General features: G+C 37.6%; 1 protein-coding gene across 3 annotated transcripts in view; it reads right to left on the bottom strand.

Annotated features, from left to right (window-relative positions):
• Nucleotides 1-16735, bottom strand: part of MFSD1 (major facilitator superfamily domain containing 1) — a 35327-nt gene extending 18592 nt beyond the window's left edge. For 2 of the 3 annotated variants that reach the window (XM_061637176.1, XM_061637178.1), the window contains exons 1-9: nucleotides 16524-16735; nucleotides 15418-15470; nucleotides 13676-13788; nucleotides 13161-13203; nucleotides 12168-12235; nucleotides 11770-11878; nucleotides 6940-7042; nucleotides 5263-5361; nucleotides 4224-4335 (exon numbers count right to left, since the gene is read on the bottom strand). In XM_061637176.1, coding sequence (XP_061493160.1) covers nucleotides 4224-4335; nucleotides 5263-5361; nucleotides 6940-7042; nucleotides 11770-11878; nucleotides 12168-12235; nucleotides 13161-13203; nucleotides 13676-13788; nucleotides 15418-15470; nucleotides 16524-16683 — 860 coding nt within the window. In that variant the 5' untranslated portion in view covers nucleotides 16684-16735. The remainder of the gene's footprint in view (nucleotides 1-4223; nucleotides 4336-5262; nucleotides 5362-6939; nucleotides 7043-11769; nucleotides 11879-12167; nucleotides 12236-13160; nucleotides 13204-13675; nucleotides 13789-15417; nucleotides 15471-16523) is intronic. The other variant, XM_061637177.1, reaches the window with a different exon arrangement.
• Nucleotides 16736-17071: the final 336 nt, after the last annotated feature.

The raw sequence follows: 17071 nt of genomic DNA, 5'->3' as shown, positions 1-17071 counted from the left end.
AAAGACTCTAAATATTTGATTTGTAAAAATTTAGGCGAGGAATTCATTTCGGCTGGATTGAAAAAAGTAAATGGTGTTGTTCTCTATATTAATCCACAATTATCTCCTAAATTGGTCCTATCGGACGATAGTGGTAGATTTGTGGGGGTTGAAATTATCTTACAGGGTATAAAGACGTTGATAGTGGGTATTTATGCACCAAATGAAGGCAAAACAAAGTTCTATAGGGGACTTATGGAAAAATTATTAGATTTCTCATATGATAACTGGTGTGTTATGGGGGATTGGAATGGGGTAATTTTACCACAAATTGACAGACTTTCTGAGAAAAATATCAGAGAGACACAGGGTAAACTTCCGAAGATTTGTTTTGAATTGATAGATAATTTAGAATTGGTAGATACTTGGAGATACATAAATGATAATGCAAAGGAATTTACATATTTTTCAGAAAGACATAAAACCTTCGAGGATCGATATGATTTGGATGTCTAAAAACTTAGTGAAGAATATTTCTAGGATGGACATATTACCAAAAACTTTCTCTGATCATAACCCTGTGATATTAATTTCCAAAAAGAAAAACCTTGGGTTTAGATGGAGATTAAATGAATTCTTATTACAGAATGACAAAGTAGTACAAGATTGTAAGAAGAAATTAAAAGAGTTTTTTGAACACAATTTATATAAAGGAACAGATGACATTATCGTTTGGGATACAAGTAAAGCATTTATGAGGGGATATTTTATTCAATATAACTCCGAACTAAAAAAGAAGAAACAACAGAAAATGCAATTAATCTTGGAGGAAATAAAACAAAAAGAGAAAAAGTTGAAAAAGTACCCAACTAAAGTTTCTATTGTAAACCAAATTAAAATGTTACAGAAGCAAGTATCAATGTTAACAGTGGGAGAAATTGAAAGAAAAATAACTTTTGCCAAACAAAGGAACTTTGAATTTGCAAATAAAGCAGGGAAATGGTTGGCGTATAAATTAAGAAAAGAACGACAAAAAAATGTTATTCTAAAGATACATGAAGGTTTCTATTGTAAACCAAATTAAAATGTTACAGAAGCAAGTATCAATGTTAACAGTGGGAGAAATTGAAAGAAAAATAACTTTTGCCAAACAAAGGAACTTTGAATTTGCAAATAAAGCAGGGAAATGGTTGGCGTATAAATTAAGAAAAGAACGACAAAAAAATGTTATTCTAAAGATACATGAAGGAGATGAGATCTTGACAGATAATGTAAAAATTCAAAAGGTTTTTTATCAGTATTATTCAACTTTGTATAAATGTCAAGAAATTCCCGTTGAAAGGATAGAAGAGTATTTATCTAAACAGAGCTTGCCTAAAATTACAGATCTCCAGAAACAAGCTATTAATGGTCCTATCACGTTAAGAGAGTTATCTGAAGCTATAAGTAAAGCTAAACTAGGTAAAACACCAGGGCCTGATGGATTACCAGCAGCATATTATAAATGTTTAGAGGAGGAGCTTTTATTACCTTTACAGTATACCATGAATTCTATTCTGAAAGAGGGAAAAATCCCTGATAGCTGGAAAAAGGCTAATATAACATTAATACCTAAAGAGGAACAGGATTTAACTATAATAAAAAATTATAGACCAATATCCTTATTGAATAATGATTATAAATTATTTACAATGATCCTGGCAGAAAGAATGAAAATAATATTGCAGCAATTTATCCAGGAAGATCAATCAGGATTTCTACCCAAAAGACAACTACGTGATAATATTAGGAATGTTTTGAATACATTAGAATACTTGGAACAACGAAATGATAAACAAGCAGCTTTGATCTTTTTAGATGCTGAGAAAGCGTTTGATCATTTGAATTGGAAATTTATGTTTAAGGTTCTGGAACAAATGGACTTTGGAGATAATTTTATTAGATGGATAAGGTCGATTTATACAGATCAGAAGGCACAGATAATTGTCAATGGGGATTTAACGGAATCATGTGAAATACAAAAGGGTACAAGACAGGGATGTCCGTTATCCCCCCTTTTGTTTATCTTGGTCTTAGAAGTGCTGCTTAGAGATATAGGGCAAGATGAAAGGATCTCGGGACTAAAGATAAAAAAAGAAGTATACAAAGTGAGAGCGTTTGCTGATGATTTGATGATTGTATTAGAAAATCCTCTGGAAGGAATTAATGTACTGATGGATAAACTAAAAGAATTTGGACCATTAGCGGGTTTTAAAATTAACAATCAAAAAACAAAGATGTTGGTGAAAAATCTATCTGTACAAGAACAAAAAGAGTTAATTGATAAAACAGATTTTACAATAGAGAAAAAGGTGAAATATTTAGGTATTATTTTGACAAATAAAAATTCAAATTTGTTTCATAATAATTATGAAAAATTATGGACAGAGGTTAAGAAAGATATGTCAAGATGGGGTAAATTACAACTGTCATTAATGGGTAGAATATCAGTAATAAAAATGAATGTATTACCGAAAATGATGTTTTTGTTTCAAACGATACCTGTAATATTTTCTGATTTACCATTTAAACAATGGCAAAAGGACATCTCTAAATTTGTATGGCAGGGGGAAAAACCAAGAATTAAATTTAAATTATTACAAGATTCTAAAGAAAGAGGAGGATTGGGACTACCGAATTTAAGACTTTATTTTGCTGCTTGTTGTTTAGTTTGGTTAAAGGAATGGATTTTACTGAGAAACAAAAGACTACTGGATTTGGAAGGCTATAATTTGAAGTGGGGATGGCATGGATATTTATGGTATGACAAAGTAAAAGTTAATGTGGACTTTAATAACCATTTTATAAGACATCCTTTGTTGAAAATATGGAATAGATATAAAATAAGGTTTTGCTCTAAAATACCGTTATGTGTCTCAAGTCAAGAAGCATTTTATAGAAGGGAAATGCCAGGAAAAGATAAATGGTTAACTTATCAAGAATTATTAGAGAATGTTCATGGAGAAAGTACAATGAAACAGAGAGAACAACTAATAAAAGAAGGATATAGTTTTCAATGGTTTGCATACTTACAACTGTTGGAAAGATATAAAATGGATAAGAAAATGTATGGTTTTGAAATAAATAAATCTGAATTTGAAATATGTCTATGTATAAATGATGAACGTATAATTGCAAAAATGTACAAACTTTTGTTAAAAATGGAAATTGAGGAAGAACAAGTAAAAGAATGCATGGTACAATCGGCTAAAAATTTTGGTTATAATATACAAATGGAACAATGGGAAAATATGTGGAAAAATGGATTGAAATTTACATTATGTTACAACCTTAAAGAAATTTTTTATAAAATGATGTATCGTTGGTACATGACCCCAGATAAGTTATCAAAAATGTATAATGTTTCTAGTATTTGTTGGAAATGTAAATACCTAGAAGGATCATTTTATCATATGTGGTGGGGGTGTAACCAGGCGAAAGTATTCTGGGCACAGATAGGTGGGATGATACAAAAAATTTTAAAGATAAATATTCAATCAAAGCCAGAATTTTTCTTATTGGGCTTTATGGATAAACAGCTAGAAAAGAAGCATGGAAGAATAACGCTATACATGATTACGGCAGCAAGACTATTGTATGCGCAAAAGTGGAAGATGGAACTAATACCAACAATGGAAGAATGGCTATTGAAATTAATGGACTTAGTAGAGATGGACAAACTGACATGTTTACTTAGAGATAAATCGATAGATATATTTCTCAAGGAGCGGAAACCTCTCTTGGACTTTTTGCGGAAAGATCAAAATGAAATGATAATGGGATTTGATGATTATTTAAGATAGCTTATGGAGGAAAGTGACTTTGTAATGTATCAAGGGACAGGTTGGATATATATTATATACTTATAACTGACCGGCGACAAATCGGAAGTCAATAAAAAATAAACTTGAAAAAAAAAAGTTTCAAGTGTTTGACTGCTTTCTATTGCTCAGTGCCTCCTATAGCACTTTGGCCCTCTCTAAATTTCTTGCAGATTTACTACTACTTAAATTTGTATGCTGCTTTTCTACATAGATGTGCCCAAAGCAGCCTACACCCGAAGAACAGCAACCCATCTGAGAGGACGCTCTAAATCAAAATGATGGAAAACACAGAACAGTTTTTTAAAAAAGATGAGATATATCAAATATTTGTAAAAAGTAACAAAGTGGCAAGTCTAGAATCTTGTTAAAATTTTCACTTACTTTCCAAGTCCAATGAAAGGGAAGACGGCCACATAGTAACAAACACAGATAATAAATATCAGCCATAAGGACAACGAAAAGTCTTTCACATCGGTTAATTTAATCACTTCACCTTGAGAAAAGAGAAACATCCACATCAACTCAACTAAACCGCATTTCTAAAAGACCGATTCAAAGAAGTTGAACTTTATGCTGAGGTTTCTTTTTGAAAAGGTTTATTTATCCACACAGTTAGAATATTCACTCACTGAACACCTACCACAAGCCACAGTACATTAGATTTACATTACTTGTTTATAGGACTCCTTCCTACTGCTGAAATTTAGGTTGTAAGCGCAATTCATTCTCCAGTCTGAAGGAGGAAAGAACATGCTCTGCCACTGAGCTAGGGTCCTTCCCTCTGAAAGGAATAGTTGAGCTCAAATCATTTGTGACTTTCAAACAGGTCCTGCCACCGCACCATCAGTTTAGATTTGAACAGGTGGGTAATCACCTCAGGAGATCGTGGCATGCCTAATAGCAAGATGGGACTGCCATCCAGGGCAGTCTTTATCAACTGCTTAACTACTCTATTTGGGCTTCAACATTTGGAAAAAGTGCTCTGTTGGAGGCCAGAGATAAATACTAATGGCTGGTGTTTGTAGAGGGCAAACACTAAATATCTACACTAAGGTCAACTAAAATCAGTCCTCCCACTTCTTGCAATTGACTCCGTCTTGCAGTATCTCATTGATGGAGAGCAGCAGCTGCAGTTTCTCAACAGCTCTAGAATCATGAGAGAGGCAAAATTAGGACATTTCAAAATGAGTAGAAGGGATGGGAAACCTTCACATGCATTCTGGGAAGTGAGTGGGGAAAACAAGTTCAAAGCATTTGCCTCTACCTTCGCCAGTACACACACTTTTAGAAACTAAAACTGCAATCTTAACTCCACTTTCCTGGGAGGAAGCCCCACCGAATTCAATAGGACTTACCTCTGAGTAGATATGGTTGGGACTGCAGCTTAAGATACTATTACTGAAAACTGACACCCACTTACCAGTTTTCCCCTGCTCTTTGCAAAGAATTTTCTCTGCTCTTTTATCCAGATAAGCAAGAATGAGAGCACAGACTAGAGAAAAGATGCATGACACACCACCTGCAATTGGGAGACAGTTACATTGTTAACAGCAGAAGTTCCTCATAAATGGTAACAAGTGAAACTGCCAATTCCATCCAAGTTTTTACCCAGTCACTGCATAATTAAGCAATGACTTACATGTGTGAAGCAGCCACCATGAGGTACCACTACCTTTATCACCAGTTACTACATTTGTATACCACCATTCATTCAAGGGGGATTTCCAGGTGCTTTACAAAAAATACAGGCAGTTCACAAATTGAGCTGTGACATCATTGAGTTATACTCATGCATGCCTGACTCAGTCCTTCACTAACAGGGCTAATCATCCTCTTTGAATGCCAATGTAACTTTGCATGGCATGGCAAGGCAATTATAATGAAGCACAGAGACAATTAGAATAGAATCAACTAATCCCAGAATGAATTATGCCGTCACACAAGGCTATCTTATAAATGGGTTATTAACTGTTATCCGATGAGCTTTTAATTTGTATTTTAATTGCTGTAAGCTGCCTTAATATTTCTAACTATAAGCAGCATATAAATGGTTAAATAAAAATAAATACAAATTTATAAATGTAATATTATTTATATTGTAATATTTATGAACACAAATATATAAATACATACAGGAAGTCTTTTGCCAAATTAAAAGGCAAAGAGTTCCAGTTCCTACTAAAATGTTATGCAGTTCAGCTTTAGATTTACTGTATTTACTAGTTGTCCAAAAGTGACAGCAGTAGTGGGTTACTGGGTAAGAAACTAGAGACAGGCTAGACCCCATGTAATGTATGCAGTGCTGAGAACACCACAGTTGATGATAATGACAATAACAGCATTATCATTATGATAAATAATATTAAATTTATATCCCACCCTTCCTCCAAGAAGGAGCCCAGGATGGCAAACAAAACACTAAAAACACTCTAAAACGTCTTAAAAACAGACTTTAAAATATATTAAAACAAAATATATTTAAAAACATCTTAAAAGCATAGATGAGTATATTAAGCACATATAGTTCACTGTTTAATACAGATGTTTAATTCAGTATGGTTGTTCCAGTTCAAATTCCATCTTGAAAACAGACTTGCATAGGCTACATACATGCTGCAGCCTTCTAGCTGACTTGTTTTTATTGTGTCAGCTTGCATATGGTGCCAGCCTCTCTCTCTCCCCCCTCCCCCCTGTCTCTCTCCTCCCCCCTCTCTCCCTCTCCCTCTCTGATCTAGGGTTCAGATAATTCCAAGGTAGCATCTTCTCTGATGTCAAGATCAGAAGTTCATCATGGCTCACAGCAAATAGGTGATGCCATCATGTAACCTCAACCTGAAGCTAATAAGAACCTGTAGTTTACAATAAAAAGTGAGTTTATAGCATTTGTAGAGCTGAATATCAAGCCTCAGTGGTGTATCTAACTGAACTATACTCAGAGAAGACCCACTGAAATCGATGGACATTATGTCTGTGATTACAAAGATAAGGCCACTAGTTTAAATGGGTCTACTCCAAGTAACAACCCATAATCTTCCAGTTCATCACAATGGATATCAAGTTATTCATACCAAAGTTAATATTGATATTATTTACTAACCTATCAAGAGTGCTACACCAAGAGTGGTGTGACCTGTAGAACCAAGCAGATCTTGCGCTTTGGAGTACACCCATCCCATAATATTCATATTGACAGTGCTCCCCTGGAAGAGAGATGATCTACAACTGTAGAGCATATTTTCAACTGCTTTTAAAACAGGCCCACAATAACCCTTCAAATAAGATTCAGATTTGAATATTCAATTTGCACACAGCATGCCCCCAAATTCAAATATTTAATCAGCACTCAGAAGTCCAGACATTATGAACAACTTAAATATATTTTCCAGGTCAGATATTTTCTAGGAAATGACCTGTACTTTATATTTTGTACATTAGTGAGCAATACCAAATCATAGACTTTATTCAAGTTTTGAGTTACTCCTAATTAAATTTATTGGGTTGGGGTTTTTTTAATGCAGTGGAACTATACTGTATAGAAAGCATTAGAGACTGAAGAAAAGACACAGGAGCTAGATTTGCAGCCATCAGCTAAAACAGATTAAAATGTCTTAGTTTTGAGGCACTGAGTTATATGTAGCCATCACAGTCAACAGTAGACCCATTGAAACCACTGGACTTAAAGTCAGTCATATTCATTTTTTTTTTATTTATACCTCTTAATGCCAAAATAGCCTTCTAAGTGGCTTACGAAGTACAAAAACATTCATAATCAAAACAAACAATAAACGTGCCCCATTAAAACACAAATTATTGATTTCAATGGGTCTGTTCCAATTATGTCTTAGCTGGATACAACTCACTGCTGTGATCATCAACAGAGAAAGGCCATCATCATGCCCTAAGCAAAGAGTCTTCCACAGAATCTGACTGGACATAATGCTGAAAGAGGTTATAGTTATGCTGCTCATGCTCTTAATATTGCTTCAGTTATATGAAGTGAGAATTTTTACTATCAAATATATGCAAAGACTTGGAGTGAATGAATTAAAGTGGACAGGAATGGCACATTTTCAATCAGGCAACTACAAAATATGTTCTGCAGAAAATGAGAAATTAAGAAGAAACGGGGTTGCTTTAATAGCAAGCAGTGATATAGCAAAAGCAAATAGGAGCTACAACGCAAGGTCTGAGCGAGTGATATCAATGAGATTAAATGGGAAACTTATTAACATAACCATCATCCAAGTCTATGCTCCAAGGGCAAATGCGGAAGAAGAGGAATTGGAGAGATTTTACATGGAAGTACAGGAGGAAATTGATCGCACACCAAAATAAGATGTGATGATAAACATGGGGGACTGGAACGGAAAAGTAGGGAACAGAGAAGAACGAGGAATTGTGGGGAAATGGGGCTTAGGAGACAGAAATGAAGCAAGAGAAAGACTTATTGAATTCTGTGAAGCCAATAATTTGTTTCTCGCCAACACAATTTTTGAGCAACCAAAAAGACGACTGTACATGTGGACATCACCAAACGGTCAATATAGGAATCAAATTGATTATATAATTGGCAGCAGAAGATGGAGAAGTTCCATACTTTCTGCGAAAAAAAAGACCAGGAGCAGACTGCGGGACAGATCATGAACTGGTAGTATCGAAAATCAGAGTAAAGCTAAAAAAGAAGAACAAAGCAATCATAATGCCAAAATACAATTTAAATAACATCCCAGAAGAATATAAAGATCAAATAAGGAACAGATTTGAGGCTTTAAACTTAGTTGACAGAGAACCAGAAGAAGTATGCAGTGAAGTGAGAGACATTATCAGGGAAGAATGCAAAAAGACAATACCTCTAGTTAAAAAGAGAGAAAGACCTCAATGGATGACTGAAGAAACTCTTAAAATATTTAAAGAGAGAAGGAAAGCAAAAGCAAAAGGAGACAGAAACACAGTCAGAACCCTAAATGCAACTATACAGTGACTAGTAAGTAGGGACAAAGAGAACTATTACAATAGTTACTGTACAGAAATAGAAGAGGACAACAAAAAGGGAAGAACAAGAGCCCTTTTCCAAAAGATTAGAGAAATGAAAGAGAAATTTAAACCAAGAGTAGGGATGTTGAATAATCAACAGGGGAACACACTGACTGACCAAGATGAAATAAAAGGAAGATGGAAACAATACACTAAAGAACTCTATAAAAGAGATGCAATGATGACAGATTCATTCATGGAGGAACCGTATGATGAAGAACCAGAAATTTTAGAATGTGAGCTGAAAGCTGCTCTTAAAATACTTGGAAGAAACAAATCACCAGGAACAGATGGCATACCAACAGAGTTGCTCCAAGCTACTGAGACTGAATCTGTCCAAATTTTGACAAAAAATTGTCAAGAAATATGGAAAACTAAACAATGGCCCACAGACTGGAAGCGTTCAACATATATCCCTTCCAAAGAAAGGGGATCCCAGGGAATGCAGTAATTATCGAACTATTGCCTTAATATCCCATGCAAGTAAAGTCATGCTCAAGATTCTACAACAAAGGCTCTTACCATCTATGGAGCGAGAAATGCCAGACATCCAAGCTGGATTTAGAAAGGGAAGAGGCACCAGAGATCATATTGCAAACATACATTGGATAATGTAATGGACCAAGGAATTTCAGAAGAAAATCACCCTGTGCTTTCTAGATTACAGCAAAGCATTTGACTGTGTAGATCAGCCTTGTCCAACCTTTGGGCCACAGATGTTGCTGGACTACAATTCCCATAATTCCTGACCATTGGCCATGCTGGCTGGGCCTGATGGGAGTTGCAGTCTAGCAACATCTGGGAACCCAAAGGTTGGACAAGGCTGGTGTAGATCATGAAAAACTATGGAATGCTTTAAAAGAAATGGAGGTGCCACAGCATCTGATTGTCCTGATGTGCAACCTATTCTCTGGACAAGAGGCTACTGTAAGGACAGAATATGGAGAAACTGATTGGTTCCCCATCGGAAAAGGCATGAGACAGGGGTGTGTTTTATCACCCTATTTGTTTAATTTAGACGCAGAACATATACAGAAAGTGGGACTGGACCAAGATGAAGGAGGTGTGAAAACCAGGGCTGTGGAGTTGGAGTCATGGAGTCGGGAGCAATTTTGGGTGGAGTCGGAGTTGGTAGAAATGAACCTACTCCGACTCCTTCATAAATGGCAAATGTATATTAACTAGTAATAACAAATTTATTGTAGTAAAATGGTAGCACAAGGCATATCATCACCACCACATGAATCCAGAGCTTGGAAAAGTTATTTTTTTAAACTACAACTCACATCAGCCCCAGGGATTGGGCTCATGGGAGTTGTAGTTCAAAAAAGTAACTTTTCCAAGCTCTGGATTCATGTGGTGGTGATAAAATGCCTTGTGCTACCATTTTACTACAGTAAATTTGTTATTACTAGTTAATATACATTTGCCATTTATGAAGGAGTCGGAGTTGGACAGTAGAAAAATAGAGGAGTCGGGAGTCGAAAGTCTGGTGCCGACTCCACAGCCCTGGTGAAAACTGGAGGAGAAATATAAATAATTTAAGATAAGCAAACAATACCATACTACTAGCAGAAACCAGTAATGATTTGAAATGAATGCTGATGAAAGTTAAAGAGGAAAGCACAAAAGCAGGACTACAGCTGAATGTCAAAAAGACTAAAGTAACGACAAGATTTATGCAACTTTACAGTTGACAATGAGGACACTGAACTCACCAAGGATTATCAATATCTTGGCATAGTCATTAACCAAAATGGAGAGAATAGTCAAGAAATCAGAAGAAAGCAAAAGGTCCTCAAATGCAAAGATGTATCACTGAACACTAAAGTCAGGATCATTAAGACCATAGTATTACCGATCTCTATGTATGGATGTGAAAGTTGGACAGTGAAAAAAGCGGGTAAGAGAAAAATAAACTCATTTGAAATGTGGTGTTGGAGGAGAGCTTTGTGCATACTATGGACTGCAAAAAAGACAAATAATTGGGTGTTAGAACAAATTAAACCAGAACTGTCACTAGAAGCTAAAATGATGAAACTGAGGTTATTACACTTTGGACACATAATGAGAAGACATGATTTACTAGAAAAGACAATAATGCTGGGAAAAACAGAAGGGAGTAGAAAAAGAGGAAGGCCAAACAAGAGATAGATTGATTCCATAAAGGAAGCCACAGACCTGAACTTACAAGATCTGAACAGGGTGGTTCATGACAGATGCTCTTGGAGGTCACTGATTCATAGTGTCACCATAAATCGTAATCAACTTGAAGGCACATAACAACAATATGAAAAGACAACATTTTGTACTAACCAGGCAGGAGGATATACTTTTTAACCCAAAGTCTACCACATATCAGTCAAAGATTTCTAGGTATCATTTGAGGCCACTATAAATCTGCAGTTACTTTCTTCAAAGCATTTGGCCTACAAGGGAAGGGGGAAGCCAATGTGGTGCCTCCCTCAAATGCTGTGGACTACAACTCCTGTTCTCCCTGAAGGCTGGGGTAGATGGGAACTGTTGCCCTCCAGATGCTGTTGGACTCTGTGTTTGCTATCCCTGAACTAGGCAGATGAACAGATTTGTTGGATGGCCTTTGCACACAAAAATTGCTATACTCTGAATCAGCTTGCCACTTTTTGCCACTTAGTTGAACTATCAACAGGACTTCCCATTCTTCTCCCCCCACCCCAGGCACACACACACTTGCTCGGGGGGGGGGGGTCTCCCAACCCTCTGAAGTAGATCTGGGAGGCACGGGGGTGAGGGAGAAGGGGGGGAAATCCTACTGCACAAGCATAAGTTGTTCCATAGTCAGGCTGACACTGCTGAATATCATAGGTTTGTGGTAGTAATGACTGAGAAGAAACAAATTGAGTTTTAGACTTACAATTCTAGCCATACTGAGTTGTAGTCCAAACACAAGGTTTAATTCTTTTCCTTTAAACCAACTGACAGCATAGGTATTTTGTGCCACTGCTAAGGACTCTCCACCAATCCTAAATGAAGCAAGGAAATTCATGAATATAGGCATTTGAAGCAACATACACGAAATACTGGCCTTCTCAACAGAGCAATGTATCCATGTTGGTATGCAAGTTTTACTTTCAGAAAAGGTCTATCTGGAAAATCAAAAGGCAAAAAATCCAATTCTTCAGTTTCAAGACTGAAGTGTTAACCACTTTTCAGGGTATTTTTCAATATAAGGTTTCATATGGGCTGTCTGTTTTTGAAAAACAGAGAGGGGTATGTAGCAAATGTTGATGTACAATTGATATAGGAACTCACCCAAATACAAATCTGCCAGTTTCCATCAGCCAAAAAGCATTACATATTGCTCCCATAGCAAAAATAACCTGTAAAAAAGGAATATGCAACATATTTCAATAAGATACTGGAGCCATGTCATAGACAAGTATTTTATGTTGCAACCCTATACACACTTTCTTGGGAGTAAGTACTACAGAACTCAGTGGTTCTTACTTACAGATATATATACACTTGAATTGTTAGCTAGTCACTTGCTGAAAAAGCAGATTAAGCAGTTTTAGAATTCTTTGGGACCTATGCATACTGAAAAGTACACTGTGATGCCCCTGTAGTGTTTGTATAATATTTATGCTATGTGCCGGTTTTGTAGATTAAATATGGTAAGCAGAGTGAGTTGGGAGGGGGGAGTACACATGATGGAATGTTGAGGAATGCTGTGTTGTGATTGGCTGAGCATCTGGGTGGTTGAATGTATATATGGGAGAATGACCGGGGTTCGGTTCTGGTTTTGGGTTGAAGAGGGTGAGGGGTGGATGTGTATTTAGATGGGTCGTGAGGCAGGTTTAGGACTAAAGTATATGAAGTAAGAGAAACTATAATATCTTGAAGATCATTTATATGTAACCACACACATGACAACTGAAATCAAAGTAATCTTGTTTATTCCCAGTGTTATTTAATAAATCTGTTTGGTTTAACAACACGCCTGATCCTTGGCTAGGTTCATACAGAGAAGAAGGGTGGGCAGAGCAAAAACCAAAGCTGGAACCAGTATCTATGGTGGTAGAGGTGAATGGTTAGTGTATCAGCAGCAGGTATCTAAAGACTGTAGTCTTTAAAGGGGTTGTGGCCTGAAAGTGTATCTAGACACTTAATAGCAATCTGTTAAAGGAGGAGACTAAGGCAAAATCTCAGGGCAGCATTGCTTTTCATGTGTCAGGAAGTGATTCCTAGTGGTGGGATCGGGGCCAGCACAAGAGAGGAGGTCTGACATACACAAATATTACTTACCTGTCCAACACAGACAAAAGAGCTAAATATTATTGTGCCCCACCTGCAAGAAAATGAAGACTTAAAATTTAAATATTTATAAGCCACACTTACATAGGAAATATAACAAGGCAGTGTAAAACACATTACAATACTATGATAATAACAGTAAAAACATCAACGTCAATAACCAATAAAAATTAGTTGTTAACAATTCATGTTCTAATGGCCTGTCTGAACAATAAAGAGACTCTTGAAAGAAAGCCTGCCAAATTTCTATTGACAAGGAGTTTCACATGGTTCAAATTATTAGATAGAATTGCCAATATACAAAAACCCTCATTATTATTGACTAACACTGAAATAAAATTCTCCTGGTCATCTCTGAACACTAGACTGCAAAACTCCAGTGTATTTTGAAGAGACAACTAAGTGAACATTAACATGCATTTATCCTGCTAAATATATCTCATAATTGTTTAACCATAAAGAAACCATGTGAATCAATTTATGTTTTTTCCAGATTAGACAATTACCTTATTCCAAAGACTCTGTCTATCATAAAGCCTCCAAAGAAACAGAGAACCACATTGGGCCAAGAATACCAGGCATAGAGTGCCATGAATGCAGCCGTGTTCACTTTCATATCCTAAATGGAAGAGTACACATAAGAATTACTATCTTTTGGCACCACTTTAGTTGTACGACATTCATAAAGAAACATCCATCCAATGAAATGCTTTTCATTACAACTCCATGCAGATTTCCATGAGAGCTGGTCATCTGCCCCCTTCCCTATACAAAGATAAGTAGAGTTCCTGGACACTGACTAGAAGAAAAGAACTTTGGAAAAGAACTTTTGGATCCATCACGGCTGATGGAAGGCGGGGAACATGAGCCTCAGCACTCATGGGGGAGATCTGCGTATGGAAATAATGTACAGTAGGGCCCCGCTTATACGGCGGGTTCCGTTCTGGACCCCTGCAGTAAAGCAGAAAACGCCGTAAAGCGGAACCCCATTGACTTTAATGGGGCGCGTCACGTGAAAATGATGCGAAAATGGCGCACAAGCGGCTTTAAAATTGAAAACGAAAGCCGCCGCATTAGCAGAACGCCGGGAAGCGGAACATCGGGAAGCGGGGCCCTACTGTATTCATATAAGGATTTTCTTCCCTTTGCTACAATAGAGCCTCTGTGCTTCTATTGGCAATACTATTTATTTAAGTGCATTATACTTACATCCCACCCATCTTCCAAAGCAGTCAAAGCAACATTTATTGTCACAACTATCATTCAAAGAAGACCTGCAAATAATTTGTTGCTGTTCCATTCCCTTTTCCTTCCACTGCCTGCACCTTTCCCCATCCTCTACCTGCTTGTACTATTGCAGTGGCTGAAACAGCACTTCAAGGTGGCTGTGCGTGCTTTTTCCAGATATTGGAGAGTCAGAAAATTCTTTCTTCTGGCATTTTAAAGTCAGAAGACAGAGCAATTGAGTACGTCTTTGCTTTCCTGGATAGAAACAGTAGTCTTGGGATATGCTGGCTGATGTGAAGACTTGTGGAAATGGACTGTCTTCAAGTCGATTCCAATTTTTGGTGACCCTAAGACATGTAGTTACTTCCAAAAATGTCTTAAGAGGCAACTGTGTATTGAAAGAAACAGGGGACACTCATTTAGAATATGGATGATGCTAGACTACGATCATCCCTGCCATTGGGCTTGCTGGCTGGGGCTGATGGGATCTGGAATCCAAGAACATCTGAAGGGCCACAGATTTGCCACTCCATCAGAAGCTGGATAATTGGTAAATCTAATCCAGCTAGCGTTCTACAGCAGAGTTCTGATTTGTACAATCCTGTTCATATTAACTTGAAGTAAACGCCACTGTTCTACGGGGATTATTCCCTACTAGGCGTCTTCAGGACTGCAACCTACTTATATTACAACTATTTGTATTAGAGTAGTGAAAATTACATGGTATCATTGATAAACTCTGAAGGAAGTGCACATATCTTGGGCAGTACTAGTTTTTCCTTGGATTCATCTTCAGATAATCAAACCTAGGACTTCAATCACATCATACTTAGCCATATTATCTGTGTTGTCAAGGCCTGAACCAGCAATCAGGTTATAGGCCTTTTTTTAAAAAACAAGATCAACACAATATTGATTTTTCTTCGAAGTTACTGACTACATTAGTAGTACTAAAAGGTAATCACTTTGGTGGGAAAGGGGTAGAATTCAACATGTTACAGATATTTTGCTTTCCACTCACCTTTTGAACTTGTGTCTGCAAAGCTGCTGGGTTGTCATAGCAAAAGTAGCTGCCTATACAGGAGAATTAAAAAGAACAAAAAAACTGAGATTTCTTTTTTAAAAATAATAATAATCCTGAGAAGCTTTATAATGGCAATAATGATAAACAATTTGGATCCACAAAAACACCACAATGGAAAGAGGCAGGAGAAAATATACCTCCGTTCTCTGATCGCTCAGGAGCACGGAGTCTGCGGGACAGGAGAATCTATGTCTCTGCTTTCCCCTTTTCTTCTCAGGACTCAGCAGCCTTGCAGCATATAGTTAATGTTTCTCATGGGGAAGGATCATAGCCAAGGGTCCAGGTTCATTCCCTAGCATTTCTAGGCAAGGCAGGGGGAAATGCCTGTCTGAAATTCGAGGGCAGCTTGGCAAGATTGTAGACCAGCCATACCCAACCTGGTGTCCTGTACCTCCACTCAGCCTCATACCACATGACCATGCTGGCTGGGACTGATGGGAGTTGTAGCCCCAAACATGTAACATCAGGTTGAGGATGGCTGGCACAATCAGTACCGAACTAGATAGACTGACCAAATATCTGCCTCAGCATAAGACAGCTTCCTATGTCCCACTGATATGCTTTAAAGCACTGCTTCTTTTTAGAGTATGGTACAAACCCTAATGTAGGGAAGAAGGGGAGGATAGTTAAACACTGAAACTCCAAGTCACTATCCACCGCTTTACTTCCCTGTTTATTTAGGAGTCCCTCCCCCCCGCATATTGATGCTTCCCCATTCTGCTGCTTGCACAACAATTTACATAGCGTTTCACCATGTAAAATGAAGACCATCAACCCCGAGTCTAGCGTCGCCCTGAATGAGATGGAGAAAACATATAGATAGAATACTTCCTGGCATGTTCCCGAGATCACTCACCGCATGTCATCTGTTTCTTAAAACATGCTTGCATCGCCCTTCTGATCACACAATCAAGAAGCTATCAGGGACTTAAAGTTTCGCCGCTCCTTCCAACGCATACCCCCCACCCCCAGGAGCCTGCTTAACTATAGGAGCTTATCACAGATCAGAAACCGTCCAACTTCCTCCTTCTCTCCTCACTCACCGAAGCCCAGAAAGCACATGAGTGACAGGACCAACATCCGATGAGCCAGCCGGTGCGGGTCGCACAATGCCGACATCGGCTTCCGCGCAGAACAGACATTCTCCTCGGGCAATGAGTCCCCGTCAAGCAGCGCTTGCACCTCTTCCTCGAGCGCCGCCATCTTGACGGGGCGAGCTTAGCTCAGCTGGCTACGGGAACTATACAGAGGAAGCGGTCACGTGAGAGCCGGGTCACATGACACGCGCACTGCCCAGCAAGCCCGTAAGCGCCTTATAGGAAATTGCAAAGTATGATAGAAAGAAAAAATCTTATATATTATAGGGTGACATCCCAGAGATAAGAAATAGTGGGAAGAATAGCTGTGCCAGTTAGTTGTAGCAAAACCGACGAGTCTTAATGGTATTAGTGTTGTTACAATGAAACATTAAAAAATGAAATCCCCACAAAAAAATAAGACCTAGAAAAAGTAGGAATGTCTGTTTTTGTTGCTATCTTTTATTGGTGGACCTGCTGCTGCCTTCTCAGAGTTACACTAAAATCTTGAATTT

This window comes from Rhineura floridana, chromosome 7, assembly GCF_030035675.1.
Source record: "Rhineura floridana isolate rRhiFlo1 chromosome 7, rRhiFlo1.hap2, whole genome shotgun sequence".
Taxonomy (NCBI): domain Eukaryota; kingdom Metazoa; phylum Chordata; class Lepidosauria; order Squamata; family Rhineuridae; genus Rhineura; species Rhineura floridana.
This window is presented reverse-complemented; position numbering and strand designations above follow the sequence as displayed.